Raw genomic sequence first — 19,707 nt, forward strand, 5'->3', positions numbered from 1 at the left:
GCATTCAACCAGCTCACCCTACCTAGTCACTGCGACCAAGCCAGCAGATCTGCGATCGGTAAGAGGCGGAGTGAGGTGTGCATGCAGCTGCGAAGCAAGTCATCAAATCCGACACGAATAATGATAGATCACCTCAGAAGAAGCAGAATCAGATGATGGTGATGATGATGCCCTCGCCTGCGCTAAATGCCCCAGCTTCGCATGGTCTCGCTGTCATGTGTCTCGAGCATCCACAATAATCATGTCGATTGCATAGGTACATCTTCTGTAGATACCATGTCCATCTGTTGCTCTGCCAAGCCGCACCCTTCGCAAGTCGCCCCGACTGAGGACTCGGGGAAATTAATCTACTGTACCAGCTACATCTACCACCTAGTACACACACACACACACATCATCTTGTTGGATCTCAGACCCACGTGCAAGAGAGCAACTGCAGCACTCGGCACCGCACCAGGATACTGCAAGCAGTGTGCATTCGCTAGAGAGCTAGGTAGTTCTAGACTCTAGTGTCGTCTCGTACATCCAATAGCCTTTGGACCTACCTCCTACTAAGCTCCTTCGACATCCATCCATGCAATGACACCCGCATATGCAAGGCTCACACCCTGACTTTTCTTAATTCACTTGTTTATGCACTTTGCTATTCGTCGCTGCAGTCTCTGCAGACAGTGCAGACTGCAGAGTGAGCTTCTGCTGCGAAGCGGCACTTTCCCTGCATTCTGCACGCCACGGCGCGTATTTTATGCTCACTTCGGCTACACAGCTCTGACGTTGACTCTTTTTTGTCCATGTCAAATTGTCGACATACCGGAATCCTGCCCGTCTTCCTACTGCTGTCGGGCAGCTTTGCGCTTGCTGGTGTGAAGAAAAAGCCGCAACACTGAAGTGACCTTTTGCGATGCATGCGCCTGTACTTCGTGCCTGGGATGTGGTAGCCAAGCTGTACACGGAATTATCCATGTGTGGAGAAGTCGTGCTGCATCAGCTCATGCTGAGAGTGGAGTACCTGCGGACGCTGTCCTGCAATATGATGTCTGATAGCACATCTGAGCAGTGGAGTCTACTCAACCAGCTTTTGCAAGGTCTCGCAATCGTGCGCTGCTCATTTCGACGCCTTCTTCAAAATCTATCGCTCGTGCCAAGCTGATGGCCTCTTTATACTTCTGCTTCGCCAGGGTGATCTGCTGATTCATTTCAGCGAATTCTCCCAGATTATGCGTAGCGACAGCACAACCAATGTCGCACTCTTCGTTCCTCTCTGGGGGCTGGATTGTAGCTGCCACATCTAATGCCTTTTGTGCCCACTGCTTCGCATTCTCTACCATGGCCTCTCTGGAAGCTGCCGGGCCGGTCGGTCGATCGGTAATGCTCTGTGAAGTGGCATACGCCTGCGCTATACGTGCTGCAGCAGGGGATTGCTGAGCCAGACTGGAGGCCAGGTTGTTCATCAGGACGACTGAGTGGCAGTCTCTGGTTGGGTACAAGCTGAGAGCTTGCAAGAAGAGGGGTGTAGCGAGGTAGTGCTGGTTCTTCGCTTCATAACTGTGGGCGAGAGCTTCCAATGCAGCGCCAATCTGGTCGTTGCCCATCCACTCGCCCTCCTCCTCATCCTTGACTTTTTCGCTCGTCCTTCTCTGCTGCTCCTTGAGTACTGTCTCAACCGCCCATAAAAGCCTTTCCTGTGCGATGTCTCGGTCATAGATGGCTGGGTGGCCATACAGCTCACCGAGCTTCACGGAGATGCCGACTGTCTTCGCCAAAACACTGGTCCTGCGCACCTTGTTGTGATCGAGGGAACCGAACTGTTTGAGCCACTCTAGATTGTCCGATCGCGTCCTTTCCAAGACCTCAATGGCCTTTGCCCACTGCGAGATGTCTTCGAGCAGCTTTGCGACCTGGACCTTGACGCCGATGATTTCATCCGAAAACGGATCCATCTGAACCTCTTCGGCCTCCTTCAGAGCCTGCTTGTAGTACTTCAGAGCTTCCTTGGGCTGCAAGTCTACATTTGTAAAGTATAGCGCTCTCCGCAGCTTCTTCGCAACAGGCTCCGGGTACTTGTGGAACGCAGCCAAGATGTAGGACTGGTAGATGTAGTTGGCGTACGCCAAACTGCCAGCTCCTGCGAGGATGACGAACGCGGCCAGGGCGACGGACACGGGGTTCTGCTTCGCGAGGCTTTTCGCATTTTCCACAAACGAGCTCGCGTGTCGTCTCGGGCATCGCGGCGTCAGGTGGGCGACAGGTGCTCGGCGCAGAGCTTGCTGCGGTCGATACGATGATAGCGACGACGCATTGTGCATGCTGCGGGATGGACGATGGAGCTGTCTTAGCAGTGGCCGCAGGGGCAAACTGGCTATTGGTCGTCCGGACATGTTCAATAATCGGGTGGTGCTGGTGGTTGGAAGATACATGTACCTAAGTTCTCGGGGCAGGTATGTAGTTTGTGCATGCATAGGTAGAGATTTTGCCTCAGGCTCAAGCGACGACGCGCGCAGGTCAGGCGATGATGTCAACTGTCCAAGTTCGCGTCTCCCTCTCCAAACCACGTGCAATGTCTTCTCAACCTCCTCCTGCTCCTTCTCCTCCTCCTTCTCGTCTGAATATCATGGCGTGAGGACCATCAACATGTGTGGCCGATATGCGCTGTCCTTACGGCCTTCACAAGTGCGCTCTCGTCTTGTGGGCCAGAACATGGCTGTAGATGAAGCCCCCGACGACGATGCCGAGCCTTTGAGACAATCATACAATTTCGCGCCCGGCTACCACGGCTTGATCTACCGGGCTCATACTGCAGGCCGCAATAGCAATGGCAATGGCAATGGCAATGACAATGGCAATGGCAATGTCAATGGCAATAGCAATGGCAATGGCAATGTCAATGGCAATAGCAATGGGAATAGCTGTGAAGACGGAGAACGGGAGCACGAGGATGCCGAATTCTCTCCCACTGTTTCTAAGCGGTCTCATCCCATTGGTGAAAGTGTCGTCACTAAGGAGACCAAGTACAAGCTGCAGGTGGCGAAATGGGGCCTTGTGCCTTTTTGGACGAAACGACAACCCGACTACGGCAGTCAGATGAGGACCATCAATTGCAGGGATGATAGCTTGATCGAGGACCGGGGAATGTGGAACACGATGAAGCAGAGAAAACGCTGCATCGTAGTGGCTGAAGGTTTCTACGAATGGCTCAAGAAGAACAATGGCAAGGAGAAGATACCGCATTTCACAAAGCGTGCAGATGGTCAGCTAATGTGTTTCGCTGGCTTGTGGGACATGGTGCAATATGAAGGCAGCGAGGACATGCTGTATACGTTCACCATCATCACCACAGACTCGAACAAACAGCTCAAGTTTCTGCACGACCGTATGCCAGTAATCTTGGAAGCCGGCAGTGACGAGATGAAGACGTGGTTGGATCCAAATCTCGTTGGATGGAACAGAGATCTGCAGAGTATGCTAAAGCCATACCAAGGCGAGCTTGAATGCTATCCTGTTGACAAGGCTGTCGGCAAGGTTGGCAACAATAGCCCGCAATTCCTCATTCCTGTGAACAGTACAGAGAACAAGAGCAATATCGCCAACTTTTTTGGACAGCAGAGAGCGACTGCCAAGGAAGTGGCGGCTAAGAATGAAGCTGCTCGGTGTGATCAAAAGGCAGAAGTTGCTAAGCATGGAGATGAGAACCGTGTAACCACGTCAAATGTGGAGAGCACAGAAGACAACGCACCATTACCGAAACCTCAGGACGAAGTTGAAGAGGACTTGTCGCAGAAAGTGCGAGCTGGGAGAGCGGAAGTTGATGATGCGGGCCAGATCGAAGCGGCTGATGAATATGTTGATAAGGGGATCAAACGTGAGATATCTGAGGTCGATTGTGCAGCATCAATAATGGCTGCTGAGAGCCCTGTCAAGAAGGCCGTCAAGATCGAGCATCCAACGCCTTCTTCGCTCAAAAGCCCTCCAAGCAGAAGCGAAAGAAGGTCAACAAGAAGTGCTACCTCAAACAACACCATCCTGAAGACACCTGATAAAGGTGCCAATGCTAAAATAACCAGCTTCTTCAGTGGCAAGTGAGACCGCAAGGCTAGCCGGCGGTTGCAATTCCACCTCTGCGTTACTGCGCACATCCACGCACATCCATGGATTGCTGGTGTCTCAACTCGGCTTTGCCGCTTTTGAGGTTGCGCAATTGCAGCATTTCAAATATGTGGATTGTGGCACGGGGGATTTTGGGTTCATGCATATCACGTGGCGGCCTCGTGGTCCCGGCCCGTCGGCTTGTTTCTCGCTTGTGGAGAGGATGATACATTCGTTCGACGGCCGTTCCAATGACACGAGTTCCCCGTGCCAATGACACGAATTCCGTGTTCGCTACAACCACACCTCGCAGCTGGTTTCATCCTTCCCAAGGTACCTAAGTACCTCCATGCATTATCAATCGGCTGTCGACCAGAGGTGGACAATATATCAGAGACTGGCGCCAGTCCTTGCTATCAGATCTCCCCAACGTCTTTCACAACGAAGCTGGTCGCTTAGTTTGTCGGCAGCGCCACTTGCTGTCGGCTAGCTTGACACGATGTGTTGCGGCTATGAACCAGGTAACGCCCCTCCTTGCCGAGTACACAACTCACCAATTTTCACCGTGGAAGACGTTACGTGCGACGCAATGGTGAATGAGAAGAGTAGGAAATCCATTGATATGTGGGACCCTAGCGACTTCGGAGCTCCGCCCCGGATATCCTCCGGCCTCAATGTTACAGATCCACCTGGTCCACATCCTGTATATTCGTTTCATCTAGAAAACGGGTTACTGCATAGGCACGGTGCATCCGAGACATTCTTCGCTGTGCTTATGGAGGGCTCCATTTCTGCCATCAATCACGGTCTCCTTTCTCAAGGCAGACAAGTCGCCCCCACTGCGACTCTATGACCTAACCATCGAACACGACCTTACGCGTTCTCTCTTGCTTCGTATTGCATATTAGGGCCACTATGGACGCAACGCTTGCTGGATATTGGGCATAGTAGCTTATAGCGCTTCGGAGACCCTCCGACGTGACAATGAATATATTACAAGCTCGCTCAGTATATAAAGCCAAGTCTATCAAGCATTCGCCGACCCATCTTCACTCCTTCTCACAGTCCAGAGTCCATTGGGGCCAATCCAGTTAGTTCGTTCCTTCTGCATCATTGCAAATCCACTCCTTTATTGCCCTCTTCACAGACCCCGGCGGTTTTCATACATCCAAGATGATCTATCAAAGGACCCTTATTGCCCTGGCGGTTGGAGCTGGTCTTGCTGCTGCTCGGCCGGCGCCTTGGTCCGCCCAAGATTCCAGTCTGGATCATTTCACCGATCGATTCTCCTCCCCTACCTTCCCTGCACCAGTGGCCGGTGGAACAATTGTGAAGAAGTCTTCAAGCAAATCTGCCTCCACAAAGAAGCCGACCGGCTATACTGCCAAGGACACCGGAAATGGCACTGCCGGTAGTGAATGCACCTTTACCGATATTGAGAAAGCTATGGCTTCCAAGGCTTCATGCCCGAATATCGTCCTCAAGGACATTACTGTTCCAGCCGGGAAGACTCTGGACATGGAGGACCTGGCCGATGGCACAACCGTTAGTCAGCCCTTCGCACTTTTACGAGCCCTTTGTACTCCTTAATTGGAAGCTGACTTCTGCTAGGTTACTTTCGAGGGTAACACGACTTTTGAGTATTCTGAGTGGGCGGGTCCCTTGCTCAGCTTCTCTGGCAAGAACATTACCATTACCGGCGCGTCTGGCCACGTTATCGATGGTAACGGCAAAGCCTGGTGGGATGGTCAAGGCAGCAACGGCGGGAAGACCAAGCCAAAATTCTTTGCTGCCCACAAGCTCATCGACTCCACCATCTCCGGCCTCAACATTCAAAACTACCCCGTACAATGCTTCTCGATCAACCAAGCGCAGAACCTCATCGTCAAGGACATCACCATTGACAACTCTGCTGGAGACGAGCTCGGCTCCGATGGAAAGCCCCTTGGTCACAACTCCGATGCCTTTGATGTTGGGTCTTCAACCGGTGTACACATCTCCGGTGCGAATGTCAAGAACCAAGATGATTGCCTTGCTGTCAACTCTGGAAGTGACATCAGCTTCACTGACTGTAACTGCTCTGGCGGCCATGGTATCTCGATGGGCTCTGTCGGTGGACGCACCAACAATGAAGTGTCCAACGTCAACATTGCCAACTGCACCGTCTCTGACTCTGCCAACGGGATTCGCATCAAGACTGTGTACGACGCCGAAGGATCTGTCAAGAACATCACCTATTCCAATATCAAACTCTCCAACATTACCGACTATGGCATTGTCATTGAACAGGATTACCAGAACGGCTCGCCCACAGGAACCCCAACGAGTGGCGTCCCGATCACGGACATTACCGTGGAGAATGTCTCTGGAACAGTGGCAGATGACGCGGAAGAGATTTACATTCTCTGCGCTTCGTGCAGCAACTGGAAATGGAGTGGCGTTAGCATCACTGGTGGCCAAAAGAGCTCCAAGTGCAAGGGCGTGCCTGATGGCGCATCGTGCTAAATTACGAACAAGAACTGGCGCAAATAGAATGGAGAGGGAGAGAGAGAAAAAAGAGAGTCTGCGACTCATTATACATAACAGCAAGGCAACGAGAGTAGGTACTTTTGTATATCCAGTTCTGAAAGTACCTTACATAACGCATCATCACGTTCACTCGCCGAATCTGCTATTTCATGCCTCCCTTGATTCCCCCTCAGCAAGCACTGAAAAAATCGCCTCTCGCCTTGATCCGCAAAAGGGAAAGCACCTTCTCTCCATTCCTCAGACATCATAATCCGCCTCAAATTTCACAGTGACCTCTATCGCCATTTTCACTTTTTGTGCATCAAACCTGAGACCCTCAGTCCTCGCATACTCACCATTTCCTATCCCTATTTTCGCCTGTTGCATCGAGCGACTCACCGTTGCTGTCTGCGCGTATTTTGCAGCAACACCGCTCTCTCCATGATATCCACCGCCACCAAATATTCCATTTCCGGCCCCTCTTCCTCCTCCTCCAAATCCAGCACTCATCATACTCCTCGCATCACCTTCCTGCAATTCCACCGGTCGGACGTTCGCTTTGTACGCCAAAACGTCGCAGTAGTCGCACGCTTTCTCCAGAGCGTCTTGCGCGGCTTTTTCGCGAAGTTCGGTCTCGAAGGATTTCAGAGTCGCGTCAGTGAGTATCCAGGAGATGTTTTGCACTTCGACGTGACTGATGCTGGAGAGCTTGGTTCCGAAAGATCTCAGGGCTTGGAAGTCCCTGAAGCTGATGTCGAAGCTGATGGCTACGTTGTATTGTCTGATCGGTGGCTGGTCGGGATCTTGGTGATGGTACAGTCCGTGGCTGGTGGATGAGAGGGAGGTTTTGGACCAGTGGGCTATAGGTGCCGCTTTTTTGGCTTTTGCTGTGTCATCTTGTGGGGATAGAGGGCCCAAGAGGGATTCGATGTGTTTGGCGGTCGTGATGACTTTGTCTGAGACGGAGGCTTCGTTGATGCCGGAGCTGGAGACTGAGACGTTGATGATAGCGAGCTCTGCTAGATGTGCGACCTCTGCTTTGCCGGTGACGATGAGCTGGAATGGCGTGGAAGGCATCTTGCTAGCTCCACCAGGACAGTCTTCGGCAAAGTGATACTGGGATAGCAGGTCAATGTCGATGTCGAGGTGCAGTCAGAGGTGACTAAATAGAGGGAGACGTGAGAACTGCTTGTGTTTGTATTTGCGCTCAAGGCAGCCATCGGCTTCGCCGCACAATGGCTGTCTATTTGGTTTTGTCATACCTCTCCGTCCGTACTGCATGTTTGTCCGCACCAGAATCCCTGGTGCTAGGAGATATGAGACATGAGGAAACCAAGACATGTACATGTAGTCTACCATAACGCTGTACATCTCACGCACCTGTAATTTCGCTTCACTTGGGAGACTTCCATGCCTGTCATTGGTCTGAAGCTGACGTCGTCCAGCTTTAGTTCTATATCAACGCGGCGACCTGAAAAGCTGGTCTGCCGCCGAGAAGCCTCAGGTGCACTGCTACCAAGCTGAATGCATCTTGCTATCTTGAGCCGTACAGAATGGCTATGCGTCAACAGGGCGTTTCGCCGCTTCGAACGGTCAAAGCTCACAGTTCGTGGAAGTCTTTCGGGGCGCTGTCTGCTTGATTCTCGGCCACGCTAAACGACTTGGGTACATATCCCCATTGGATTGGGAAGTAAATTCCAACTTCAAATGCTGACAGTAAAGAACTTTGGCTCTGGAGCAGCGCAAGTAGTGACAGCAGTCGTACATGTATCTCTCAATGGGAGAATCGCAGACGTCCGGAAGTCACTCGGGGGACAGATTGCACGGTTACAAATAGCCCAGGAGGTTGACACTGGCGAGTGCCAGTGGGTTACATCTATGGATCCAGTCTGGGAGAGATCGCCAATGAGAGAGATTCCAGGAAGGATGATGTGTTGCAACCCATCGGATTGTGGATTCCCGGGAACTGCTAAGTATACCTGACAGCTCGAGGATGAAGGGTGCCAGGCATGAGGCGCAGCTTTGGGTCGAGTGAGTAGAGCAATAGCATGGCGATTTCTCATGGGGGATTATCCTTTAGCTGTACATTGCCTACACGTTCCGTGCCCTCATTTGCAGTTCATCTACCGTCCCCGCTGGCCCATCTGTCGCTTACCCGTCGTTCCTGCAGACACCGGTCTCCTCGCCTCCTGCGCCACGGCCTCTTCAGCCTGCTTCAGCTTAATCTGTCTGTCAACCTCGATAGCCGCAGTCCCAGAAACAATTCGGCCTTGCTCCACCTTCATGCCCTCTTGCAGCAACAGTCTCTTTCTTTCGGCATCTAACTCTGCCCTTCTGCTCTCTGTCATATGCCACTCCTCTGGGAATTGCAAACGCTTCTTGAACTTATGATGCCTTGTATCCAATGGGATATCCTCAAATGAGTCGGTCTTTAGATCTTTCGCCTCAGCAATGAGTTTGTTAACTGTATCTGCCAGATATCGTTTGTTCTGAGCAATGGTCTCAAAACTCTCGCAGCTCATCTTGACGAGTTCTCGTTCGGGATTGTATCTGCTTCCTGCCAGCTTCTTGAGCTTCTCCGTCTGTCTCCTTCCCAGGTTCAGATGGGCCACTTTGAACTCCACCACGACTTTACGCGACGCCGGATGTGATTCAGAGAAGTATGTAGTATAGCGCCAGCGGAGGGGAGTCTTTGCCGTTTTTGGGGGTGGTACGTAGGGTTTTGCGTGTTGGGCGAGAAAGGGCATTTCCCATGCTGCGAGACGGACCAATTTTCGCAGTTCACGATGCTGGTCAAGTTCGGCGTGGGCGGTGGAGGAGAGTTCGGCTTCGGAGGGCAGGTTTTCGTCCAGAGCCTCAAGGTATGTGTCCAGGTCATTCTCCACCAACTCCTGCTGAGCCATTACACGCGAAGCGTAGTGAAGGCTGCGTTGTTGTTGCCATTGTGCGTTACGTGCAATCGATACGCTCCATGGCGCAGAATGTGCATATCGAGAGGCTGACTGTGTCGCCTGTCGGTACACTCGGTTCAGTGGTGCTGCCATCACGATGGGGGCTTGTGAATGATGCACAGGACGGAAGTCGAAGTGATGAATGGAGTTCACTTGCCTTGCCAAGACCTTACCTCCGCCATCGCCGCAGGCCGCAGTCGTTGTGAGTAAGGTATAGCGGCTATGGCCAATAGTAGCTTCCTGCGGTAAGCTTCCGAATGGGGACTAGTTTGCCAAGTAGGAAGCATTGGATACCTTACCTCCTACCTCTACGCCATCGTCACATGCCGCGGGACACGAGTTCGCACTTCGCCTCCAGTCTTTATAGCATGTACATGACACATACAGTCGCCCAGCATGCCATCGAAGACCTGCTTCGTCACTATAGGTGCAACAGCATCGTTCGGTGGCCTAGTGCGAGGGGTGTTACAGCACGACTTCCTCGAAGCGCTGGAGAAACAAGGCTACACAGACCTGTTAGTGCAATACGGCAAAGACGGTCAAGAGCTCTTCGACTCATGCATCACCGCCGCGAAGAACAGTGAGAGTGGAAGTTTTCTGCGAATTGCGGGTTTCACAATCGACAAGGCTGGATTGGCGAAGTATATGAAGCAAGCCAAAGGTGGGAATGGAAATCAAGAGGGGGTTGTGATCAGTCATGCCGGTGAGTGGTGGGGCTCTGTATCTCATACCGTAGGAATATATTGACTTTATCTCACTAGGCTCTGGCACGATTCTCGATGCACTTCGGATACAAGTTCCGCTGATCGTGGTGCCCAATGAAGAGCTTTTGGACAACCATCAGGTTGAGCTGGCTGAGGCCCTCGCAGAACAGGAGTACGTGGTACATGGGAGTCTAGGCGGGTTGGCACCGGCACTCAATGAGGCCGAGCAACTGAGAGTACGAACGAGATCTTGGCCTCCACCAAACGCAGGCTATATGAGGCAGCCTAAGACACTAAAAAGCATCATCGACGACGAGATGGGCTATCTGGAATGAGCTTAGTTCTGGCGGTATCGAATCAATCGCCGTACGATAGGCCGGACACAGCGATCCGCCGCTCGTTTTGCATGCGATCACCCACTCACTCTTGCTGGACTGCAACGAGAGTGTCCTTTCTTGGCAGAGATCTGGCTGCACCGTCCATCCCGGGGGATACTGGTCATTCAGCGTTGGCAACCTGTTGCGCATCGGGAGTATAGTGATGAATTTATGATAAGTCGTGGACGAGAACCCTGATTACGCGGATTTCACTGCCCTGGAATATGGCAGAATCTCAAGGCTCCGTTGCATGAAAGCCTCAATTTTGCCACCGCAAACCAAGGGCATTGAAACTGTGAGACTGAGCCACGTCGTGCAGGGCCTTGAATAGGCTATCTTGGCTATCATAATTTGCTCGTCGGATATATCCAAAAGAGGCAGGTCATTTCAATTTTCTACCCATGATTGTTATGGAACTCTATAATGGATGTGCTTGAAAGCAGAAGATCGCGAAGAATGGAGGTGTACGACAAGGGCAACTCTTGTAAGAACAGCGTAATTTGGCGCCGTTGTCCAATTTTGCAGAGAGCTTTGATTTCCAGAGCCTGGGTCTCATCAGATCAACATAACAGACCCCTTCAGAACACCTATCTTGCCAATGCAGAGACACGCCACAACGCTCCTAGTCCGTTCCCATTCGGTCTCTGCCCCTACCCAGGTGGCGACTTTGAGGGAAGTGGCACCACCTTAGGGACCACATGCGCAAAGATGGCACATTGGATGTCCCATGTTGAGATGACAGAAGGGCACGCTAATATCAATTTGTACCGGGAGGATGTATGTTGCTGTATAACTGCTTATAATTTTTACCACCTTTAGTAACGATCCATAGGCATCAAAGCATGTGGATTCCCGTGAAGCACAGTGAGTGGGTCTTCTCCCCCAGCTCTGTACGGGAGTCAGATTGTCGCCGCGCACTTCCTTCACCTATGAAGGCTTGGTGTGTTCCGAATGATGGAGAGCGTACCTGGTAGGTTCTGAGCTGCCTCCTGGCATTCCCAGTTCTATGTATACCGCCGCGGGCCCCATCCGAGCCCGGGCCGGCGGACCGCATCTAGAGGGGAACGGAAGGTCTGTGCTTTGTCTCTCTACAACTGTTGTAGGCACTAGACAGCTAGAAGAAGAGTCGGCGTGCAGACGCAATTGTCGATCTTTTCGAGCCTCGCAGGTTGTGATTGTTGACTGTTGATTGTATTGTAGATTGTCTATTGTTATTATTGTCACGTTGATTCTTGCATTGTTGTTATAGTTACGCTGATTGTTAACCTTGATCAGTTCTGCTGAAAAGTCCGGGGAAGCTGCGGCTCTTGCCGCTGGGAGCTAAAAGTGCACTTCCTTCGGAAACCAAACTTCAACACTTCTTCCTCGACAACAAACCCCAAATCTTTTCCGAGTAACGTCTTCAAACACAATGGCGCGCACTCGGTCATCCACCCCCTCCCACCCCCTCCCTCCCTCCTCCACCGCCGAACCGCGTCGCAGCACGCGTATCAAAAAATCCACCGCGCCGTCGCGCGCAGCTTCCGTCGTCGCCGACGACAACGCTGGTTCGTCGCTGTCTCTTGTTTACGCAAAGCTACTAGACGGAAATCGCGCTGCACACAAGAAGCTGACCAGCAAGCAAAAAGACTTGCTGATTATTCAGCTTGCCGACCACAGCGCCGACCTCCAGCACAAATTTGACGCTGCCACGGAGGAACGTGACAACTTGAGAGCCCGCCAGGGCAGTAACCCAATTCGCGACCTGATGTTCCACGACCGCATTCGCGAAGCTCGTTGCGCCGCCAATGAGGCACAGTTAGCAGCTGTCGCCTCCGAGACACGCGACACTGACGAGTCGGTCGAATTTTCGTCAAACCTCATCACTGGCACGCCAGCACCCCTCCTCAAAGCACCTCAGGCACAGCACACTCCTGACGGCGACGCGACACCGAAGGCATCGTTTTTGGGCACGTTACTGAGAACCCTTTCGACGCCATTCACCTCGCGCTCAAAGTCGCAAGAGAGAACCCCTCCAAAGCAGCAGAGCCCACAACAGAGTTTGGGAGAGCTGCCGGCATCTCGCAAGCGCTCAGCGCCTGCAGAAGAGCTACCGATGTTCCGAAAGCGCCAAGCGCCTCAAGAAGAAGAAGAGTCAGGAACATACACCCGCTCACAGGGACCGACACCTCTCATTTCGACGCCGGTGCGTGAGCAAGGAATGAAGAACCCAACGCTACGACCATCGGCTAGCTACAGCGCACAAAAGAACGCTCGGGCTTTCACTGCGCCTTCGGCCAAAAACCCACTACAGGAGACGTCTCTTGACACCATCACAGAGCATACAGAGTCGAGCGAGTCAAGCATGGCTGACGGGAACCCTTCCGCAATGAGACGACGCACGATCACCTCTGTCCGCCGTGGCATGCAGACACCGTCCCGGCTCACCGCACGTCCGCTTCGATCCTGGAATGCGCCACCACCGCCAAAAGAACCAAACGCCGACCGACGTCTGGAGCAAGTGCGAATGTACGAATACTACAAGAATAAGGTTCAAGCAATGGAACAAGAGCGTGGGATTCAGGAGCTCATCGAGCGCCCGACGAAGCGCGTTAAGGTGGACAGAATGCACAGTATCCCACACAAGCAGCCAGGCGATCCGGATGGCACATTTGCAGTACCTGACATTGACTCTGATGACGAGATGCTTGTCGATGCCGACGAGGAGACACACAGCAACATCTTTGAGCAGACACCAAATGGGACAGAAGAGACACCTGCTGCGACTGTTCAAACAACACCGCCAGCCCCGAGACAGGCGACAACGGTGCAAGCGGCTCCTGCTCAAGCAGCATCCATGCAAGTAGCTCTCGACCAGGCCGTTCCTGACGAGGCAGCTCTCAAATCAGCAGCTCTCAAACCAGCAGCTCTCAAACCAGCAGCCCCTGAACCAGCAGCTCTCAAACCAGCAGCCCCTGAACCAGCAGCTCTCAAATCAGCAGCTCTCAAATCAGCAGCTCTCAAACCAGCAGCCCCTGAACCAGCAGCCCTCGAACCAGCAGTCCCTGAGTCGCCTCCAATGGTCTTTGACTTCCCGGATTGTGGCAGAAACCCACCTGGCGTTGTCAACAAAGGCGACAACAAGTACCTGGGCGCAAAGTTTGCGTACGGATTGGAGCATTACAAGTTGACTGGAGAGGTGCTTGATTTTTGGTGACTGGACTCTTCGAGTGGAGTCTGCGATGGCATTACGACAGAGTTCACGATTGAGACGAGTGCAACGACGATGCTACATTGAAAGCGACGGTGTTATTGGAATTTTGCAGCGTTTGGGAAAAGGCGACGTTTGAGCAACGACAGGATCGTGTAAAAATTGACAATGGACGGAAAGCACCACTTTGCAACGTGCCGCCGGCTTTGGACCCCCGCAAGGGTGAGTTGACTTGGCTGGATGGCTGTTGGAGGGGCGGCATCGGTACTATTACGATTGAGACGACTGAGATGTTCAGGATGGGTTGCAAGCGAAAAAAGTGCTATGGGAGGTTTGCAGCGTTTGGGAAAAGACGGCGTTGAGCGACGACAGGATCGTGTCAAGATTGAGATTGGACGGAAAGCACCACTTTGTAACGTGCCGCCGGCTTTGGACCCCCGCAAGGGTGAGTTGACTTGGCTGGACGGCTGTTGGAGGGGCGGCTTCTGTGTATGATCACGCTTGAGACGAGCGAGAGGTTCAGGTTGCTGCATTGCAAGCGAAGGCGTTATGGGATTGTTTTGTTTTGCTTTCTTTGCAGCGTTTGGGCATAAGCGGCATGGTGGGACAAACAGGATCGTGTGAGAGATACCTTATGGACAGCACCACTTGGTAACATGCCCCCGGCCTTAGACGCGCGGAAGGGGGAGTTGACTTGGGTGGATGGCTGTGGGCGTGGCGAGTTCTGTACTCGTTCTTGTACACTTGATAGCGAAGATACCCCCAATGAGCACGAGCGATTGACTGATGTTTCGTTCTTTTCCTTTTGCGTACCTCACTGTATTGAGCAAGTTCATGGTTCATTTACTGCTGTGAGTGTGAGAGAGCGGACGAGGCGTGAGACGGGAGCTTCTGCACGAGCAACAGGTCGTCACACAGACCAGTATGCATTAGGCTAGACGTCGGCGCTCCGTTTTGGGGCATGACTTTTCATCGACTGAAAGGCATGGGGATTTTGATTTTTGAGCGACATACAGGTAAGGTAGTTGGTAGGTTAGGTAGGTACCTACACGTAGAGTGTGCCTATTTGATGCCGTACGAGGAAGCAATACGTATTGAGGGGCACATGCATGCATACCTACCTCTTACATATCTGATCTTACATGCAGGTGCTGCGTTGTGGAACACATCCCCTCCCCTCTCCCCTCTCCTTCGTAAAACCGGGCTCAGCTCTCTACTAATTGGGTTAGAATATCTAATGTAGGTTGTAGGTATACCTATATAAGGTATATGTAGTTCACGATTTACGGATACGAGTGTGTGCATAGGTAGGTACATATATGTATCGGAGGCATCCGAGTCACTGCTTACTGCTTGCCTGGTTCAGGTATAAAAAGGTACATGTATGTTAGGAGTTAAGGTACTTGCACCTACACCTACCTACCTCCTAGCTGTCGGAGGTATGATTTTATGTATTCGGCACATGATTGGAGTAGCTTTCGGGAAACGAGTCAGTCTTACACTCTCAACCCGTTCGGGCACAACCAGTCAGTCTACGAACAGACTACTGCATCTCTTGATCTTATCTTCTATGTACTTGTATGCGCAGGGGTACAGACGGGAGTTTCCTATAGGGTCTTGGCGATGATACCGCACTCAGCCGCGCGACTTTGTAATACTGAGGTAGTGACTGTACTAGGAGGTAATGTAGTACTAGCTATGTACCAGCAGGGCATAGGCCATGTATGCTTCGGTGTCCTTTTGCTAATGCCTGTTCAGAGTCTTCGTTGGGAGCATTTCTTAGCTAGAGCTGTTTGCTACAAGCGTATGCATAGAAGTGTGCGAGCAGAAGTAGTAGTACCTTAGGTATTTATGTATGTAAGATAAGGTACCGGTAGGTATATATGATGATGGAGTGTCTAGATGTCGAGGAGGACTTGCAGAGAGTGCCCTCTGGACACCTGAGGCACAATCAGTACCTTATTATTAGGTAAGGTAGGTAGTAGTAGGTTCCAAGGGCACGATTCGGCAGGCGCAATCTGGGTTGGCGCTAGAAACACAGAAAAGTGGATGGAAGAGTAGTGCGGGAGCTCTTTCCTGGAGCTTTGCCCGCTGTCGTCACGGTACGACTACTACCTCTTACGGGTTACCTACATGTACCTGGTGGATATTGTTATGACACGCACACGTGCTGTACATCTGTCTGTTCATTCTCTGAGTCCAGTTGCACCATCAGCTATCCTATCCCACCTTACCTTACTCTCGGTACACATCACGTCTCCCACCCTCTGCACACGCGACAGCGGCGTGACGTCGCATGGTTGTTGTTCCATCGCGTGGTCTACTACTGTCAGTCAGTAGTAAGCGACATCGACACGAACCGCTTCCGCTTCGGAGCTCGCGCCTTGCCAAACCACATCCACGCTGCATCTGAGACAGCACGATATTCTTGCCGAACTTCGCGCTGCTCGTGCTCGCCCACCACATCTTCACATCTGACAGAATTCCGCTTCTTTACTACCACCGAACGAGACTGCCCCGTTGCTCCTGCCACAGAGCGAAAGTGGCGTAGGAGGAAGCACATGCGAGGACATCGCGTGCGGATCACCGGCGCGGGCGCGAGGAAGCCTCGCTGAGAAAAGATGCGCCGACACCCACTGCGAGGCTCGTCCGCCTTGCGCACCGCCGCGCCTCCCGATGCCTTGTCCTTGATCCAGAGCTACGATTCCGCCCTCAACCCTTCTCGACCCGTCAAATCCTCCGCTCTGGGCGTCTCTGTCGACACCGGTCTGCCATTGGAGCTCCTTGACCGCCTCAAGGCCTTCCCACTCTTTCAGAGCGCCCCAGAATCCTTCCTGCTGTCCATTGGGCGAAGTCTGCGACCCAACATCTTCCAGCCTGCGCAAGAGATTATTCGTGAGGGCGAAGATGCGAAAGCCATGTATTGGCTGGTGCGCGGCTCTGTTCGTGTCACGAGTAGAGATGGCGAGAGCACCTATGCGGAGCTCAAGCCAGGTGCTTTCTTTGGCGAGATTGGCATCCTCATGGACATGCCACGGACTGCAAGTATCGTGGCCAGTATACGGAGCTTGGTTGTCAGGTTGAATAAGGAAGATCTGCAGAAAGAGCTGCCCTCGTACCCAGAAGTGGAGCGAGCCATACGAGATGAAGCCCTGGAAAGATTGGCCATATTGGAACGCAAGAAGAAGGAACGATGCCTCCCAGTTCACACTGGCGAAGAAGGTAGCATGAGACCGCCAGCTGCGCCCCGGAAACGCTCTCGTGACTGGATGGCTGGGGATGTGGAGATGGGCGAGGCAGGGTCGCTGGAGAATGGAGAGGTGACAAGCAACAAGAAGCGGAAGTCTCCTTCGCCCAGTATAGCAGAAGTGTCTGCCTCCAGTGCCTTGGGCACATCGCCTCTCACGGTACGGCAATTACTGAAGGAGTTGCCATTATTCTCCGGCCTTCCTTCGGACATTCTGCACTTTCTGGGCGTCAACGCTCAACCAGTGTCCTACCCGCCATTTACCGAGATTGTCAAGCAGGAAACCAGCGGCCGAGAAGTCTACTTCATTGTCAAGGGAGACGTCGAAGTTCTAACGAGTCCAGTCGAGGTGCAGAAGTCGGAAAAGCATCTAAGCACCAACGGCTACATCAATGGAAATGCGCACTCGGCAGATCAGCAGGTGCGAGCTCGACTTGGTGCTGGCCAATACTTTGGTGAGGTGACAAGTCTCAGCCTTGCTCCCCGACGGACTGCAACAGTGCGAAGCGTGAATTACGTCGAGTGTCTCCTCATCACTGGTGAAGTGCTAGATGAACTGTGGCAGCGGTGTAGCTCGGAACTTCGCCAACAAGTGGAGGCTGAAGCTCGACGGAGACTCAGAGCATCCGCGAAACGAGACGATGATGTGGTCATGTCAGATGCTGTCGGTGCAAACGTTGGCATGACAGGAGCTTCGAGTGCATTGGACGTGGAATTAGGCGCACACGACTGGCGTAAAGATTTGCCAACGGTGAAGTTCGATCAGCCATTGCCCCTAGTGGGAAACGAGCATACTTCACCAGGACTGCCACCGAACATGGGACCTGTGGACCCAGACCCATTATTTAACGAAAACTTGGACAACATGCGCGCGAAATCGAGAAGATCGTCATTGGCGCCACCACTGCCTGCTGCAGACGGACAGATCACCGCGCTGCAGGAGTATCGGACGCCTAGTCCACCATTAGTGCGCATCACAAATTCTTCTCCGTTAAAGCCAATACCCATGCACCGATTGTCACCAGTGGCCTCGCCCAGTCCAGGCTCTCCCAGTTCACCCAGACGATTGAGTCCCACTACAACCAGGAGACCGAGTTTAGTCAGGAAGCCATCCAATATCGGGAAAGGGAGACTGCCAGACCAGATCTTGACGCACATATACGGGCATCTAGACCTGCTCAGTGTGATGCGCTGTCGACAGGTCAGCATGCATTGGGCGCACCTGATACAGAACTCGCCGGATGTGTTGCACGAACTCAACCTGGCAATGTACAACAGATACGTTACCGACGAGGTGCTCCGAGACATCATCGTGCCGCTGATCGGATCTCGAGTACGCAAAGTAGACCTTTCCAATTGTTACCATGTCACAGATGAAGGCTTCAAGGCTCTCGTTGACGCGTGTGCCCCTGTCGTGAAGATCTGGAAGATGAAATCTGTCTGGGATGTGACTGCAGGTGCAGTACTTGGATTGGTTGACAAAGCAAAAGGCCTGGAAGAGATTGACCTGAGTAATTGTCGAAAGGTGGGCGATACCTTGCTTGCAAGAGTGGTGGGCTGGGTCGTGCCCGAGCAGAAACAAGGACCACAACATCTACCTCCGCCTCCACATCCGCTCAATGGCAGAAAGGGCCCCATACGAAGGCACGGAAATGTGAAGCAGCTTCAAGAGCCCACTCACCCGCAGCCTCCGCCCGGGACGATTATCGGAGCACCGAACCTGAAGCGTCTGACACTCTCGTACTGCAAGCATGTACAAGATCGTAGCATGGCACACATTGCAGCGCACGCAGCAGACCGCCTCGAAAGCTTGGATCTCACCAGGTGCACGAGCATTTCAGACAATGGATTTCACTCTTGGAGTATCTACGATTTCCGCAATCTTCACAGGCTGATTCTTGCAGACTGTACGTACCTCAGTGACCAAGCTATCGTAGGCGTTGTGGGTGGTTGTAGAGCATTACGGGAACTGGACCTTTCCTTCTGCTGCGCTCTGTCCGACACGGCCACGGAAGTCCTGGCGCTTGGTCTCCCCGCTCTCCGTAGGCTGGACATGGCATTCTGTGGCTCCGCTGTCAGTGATAATAGTCTTCGCTGCATTGGCCTTCATCTGCTCGAGCTCCGATATCTCAGTGTCCGAGGCTGTGTCCGAGTCACGGGACAAGGTGTGGAAGCGGTGGTCGAAGGATGTCGATACCTGGAAAAGTTTGATGTCAGCCAATGTAAGAACTTGCGGCCGTGGCTGGAGCATGGTGGCATCATGCGCGTCAATGGTCCCCCCATGGGAAGGAACGTGCGGTTTGACACGGTAGCTGATGGATCCTGGAGAGCTGTGCAGCGGAACTCGTACTAACCGAGACTAAGGTAGCAATGCTGCCTGCCTCTGGCCCTCGTTTCGACGGAATTCGCATTGGCAGAGCAATGATGGTGGCGGCGAGTTTTGTTTGTTTTGGTTGATTGTTGTTATAGATGTGAGCGAGGCGTTGCGGCGACGAAGTTGCACTTGCGAGATATACTGGCACATGACCGGAAGATGGCTGTGAGAGATCTCACTTGATTTTATGTGCGCGAGAGAGAGATATGACACCATCTTTGTCTTTTTGGACATATTGCGACGGCCGCCCTTGAAATATGTTGAAATCTTGTA

General features: G+C 52.6%; 8 protein-coding genes across 8 annotated transcripts; 5 read left to right on the forward strand and 3 right to left on the reverse strand.

Annotated features, from left to right (window-relative positions):
• Positions 1-212: 212 nt before the first annotated feature.
• On the reverse strand, positions 213-2,365 carry SEPMUDRAFT_148258 (uncharacterized protein). Its single transcript, XM_016904809.1, has one exon. The coding sequence runs from the start codon at positions 2,304-2,306 to the stop codon at positions 1,068-1,070; it is 1,239 nt and encodes a 412-aa protein (XP_016762711.1). The 5' UTR covers positions 2,307-2,365; the 3' UTR covers positions 213-1,067.
• A 251-nt stretch (positions 2,366-2,616) lies between these two features.
• On the forward strand, positions 2,617-6,670 carry SEPMUDRAFT_132217 (DUF159-domain-containing protein). The gene is made up of 2 exons (XM_016902483.1): positions 2,617-5,628; positions 5,695-6,670. The coding sequence occupies exon 1, from the start codon at positions 2,632-2,634 to the stop codon at positions 4,078-4,080; it is 1,449 nt and encodes a 482-aa protein (XP_016762712.1). The 5' UTR covers positions 2,617-2,631; the 3' UTR covers positions 4,081-5,628; positions 5,695-6,670.
• SEPMUDRAFT_41070 (glycoside hydrolase family 28 protein) lies at positions 5,257-6,588 on the forward strand (the record flags this gene model as incomplete). The annotated part of the gene is made up of 2 exons (XM_016908812.1): positions 5,257-5,628; positions 5,695-6,588. The coding sequence occupies 2 exons, from the start codon at positions 5,257-5,259 to the stop codon at positions 6,586-6,588; spliced, it is 1,266 nt and encodes a 421-aa protein (XP_016762713.1).
• Positions 6,671-6,849: 179 nt separating the features above from the next.
• Positions 6,850-7,668, reverse strand: SEPMUDRAFT_140329 (uncharacterized protein; the record flags this gene model as incomplete). The annotated part of the gene is made up of 2 exons (XM_016902933.1): positions 6,850-6,995; positions 7,119-7,668. The coding sequence occupies 2 exons, from the start codon at positions 7,666-7,668 to the stop codon at positions 6,850-6,852; spliced, it is 696 nt and encodes a 231-aa protein (XP_016762714.1).
• Positions 7,669-8,654: 986 nt separating this feature from the next.
• Positions 8,655-9,639, reverse strand: SEPMUDRAFT_148260 (uncharacterized protein). The gene has a single exon (XM_016904810.1). It carries the CDS (start codon positions 9,633-9,635, stop codon positions 8,715-8,717), a length of 921 nt encoding a protein of 306 aa, XP_016762715.1. The 5' UTR covers positions 9,636-9,639; the 3' UTR covers positions 8,655-8,714.
• Positions 9,640-9,928: 289 nt separating this feature from the next.
• On the forward strand, positions 9,929-11,429 carry SEPMUDRAFT_148261 (glycosyltransferase family 1 protein). The gene is made up of 2 exons (XM_016904811.1): positions 9,929-10,245; positions 10,304-11,429. Exons 1-2 carry the CDS (start codon positions 9,939-9,941, stop codon positions 10,579-10,581), a joined length of 585 nt encoding a protein of 194 aa, XP_016762716.1. The 5' UTR covers positions 9,929-9,938; the 3' UTR covers positions 10,582-11,429.
• Positions 11,430-12,034: 605 nt separating this feature from the next.
• On the forward strand, positions 12,035-14,598 carry SEPMUDRAFT_155276 (uncharacterized protein; the record flags this gene model as incomplete). The annotated part of the gene is made up of 1 exon (XM_016907609.1): positions 12,035-14,598. One exon carries the CDS (start codon positions 12,035-12,037, stop codon positions 13,817-13,819), a length of 1,785 nt encoding a protein of 594 aa, XP_016762717.1. The 3' UTR covers positions 13,820-14,598.
• Positions 14,599-16,084: 1,486 nt separating this feature from the next.
• On the forward strand, positions 16,085-19,683 carry SEPMUDRAFT_148262 (RNI-like protein). Its single transcript, XM_016904812.1, has one exon. It carries the CDS (start codon positions 16,435-16,437, stop codon positions 19,411-19,413), a length of 2,979 nt encoding a protein of 992 aa, XP_016762718.1. The 5' UTR covers positions 16,085-16,434; the 3' UTR covers positions 19,414-19,683.
• The last annotated feature ends 24 nt before the right edge of the window (positions 19,684-19,707 follow it).

The sequence above is a fragment of the Sphaerulina musiva genome, assembly GCF_000320565.1.
Source record: "Sphaerulina musiva SO2202 unplaced genomic scaffold SEPMUscaffold_3, whole genome shotgun sequence".
Lineage (NCBI taxonomy): Eukaryota > Fungi > Ascomycota > Dothideomycetes > Mycosphaerellales > Mycosphaerellaceae > Sphaerulina > Sphaerulina musiva.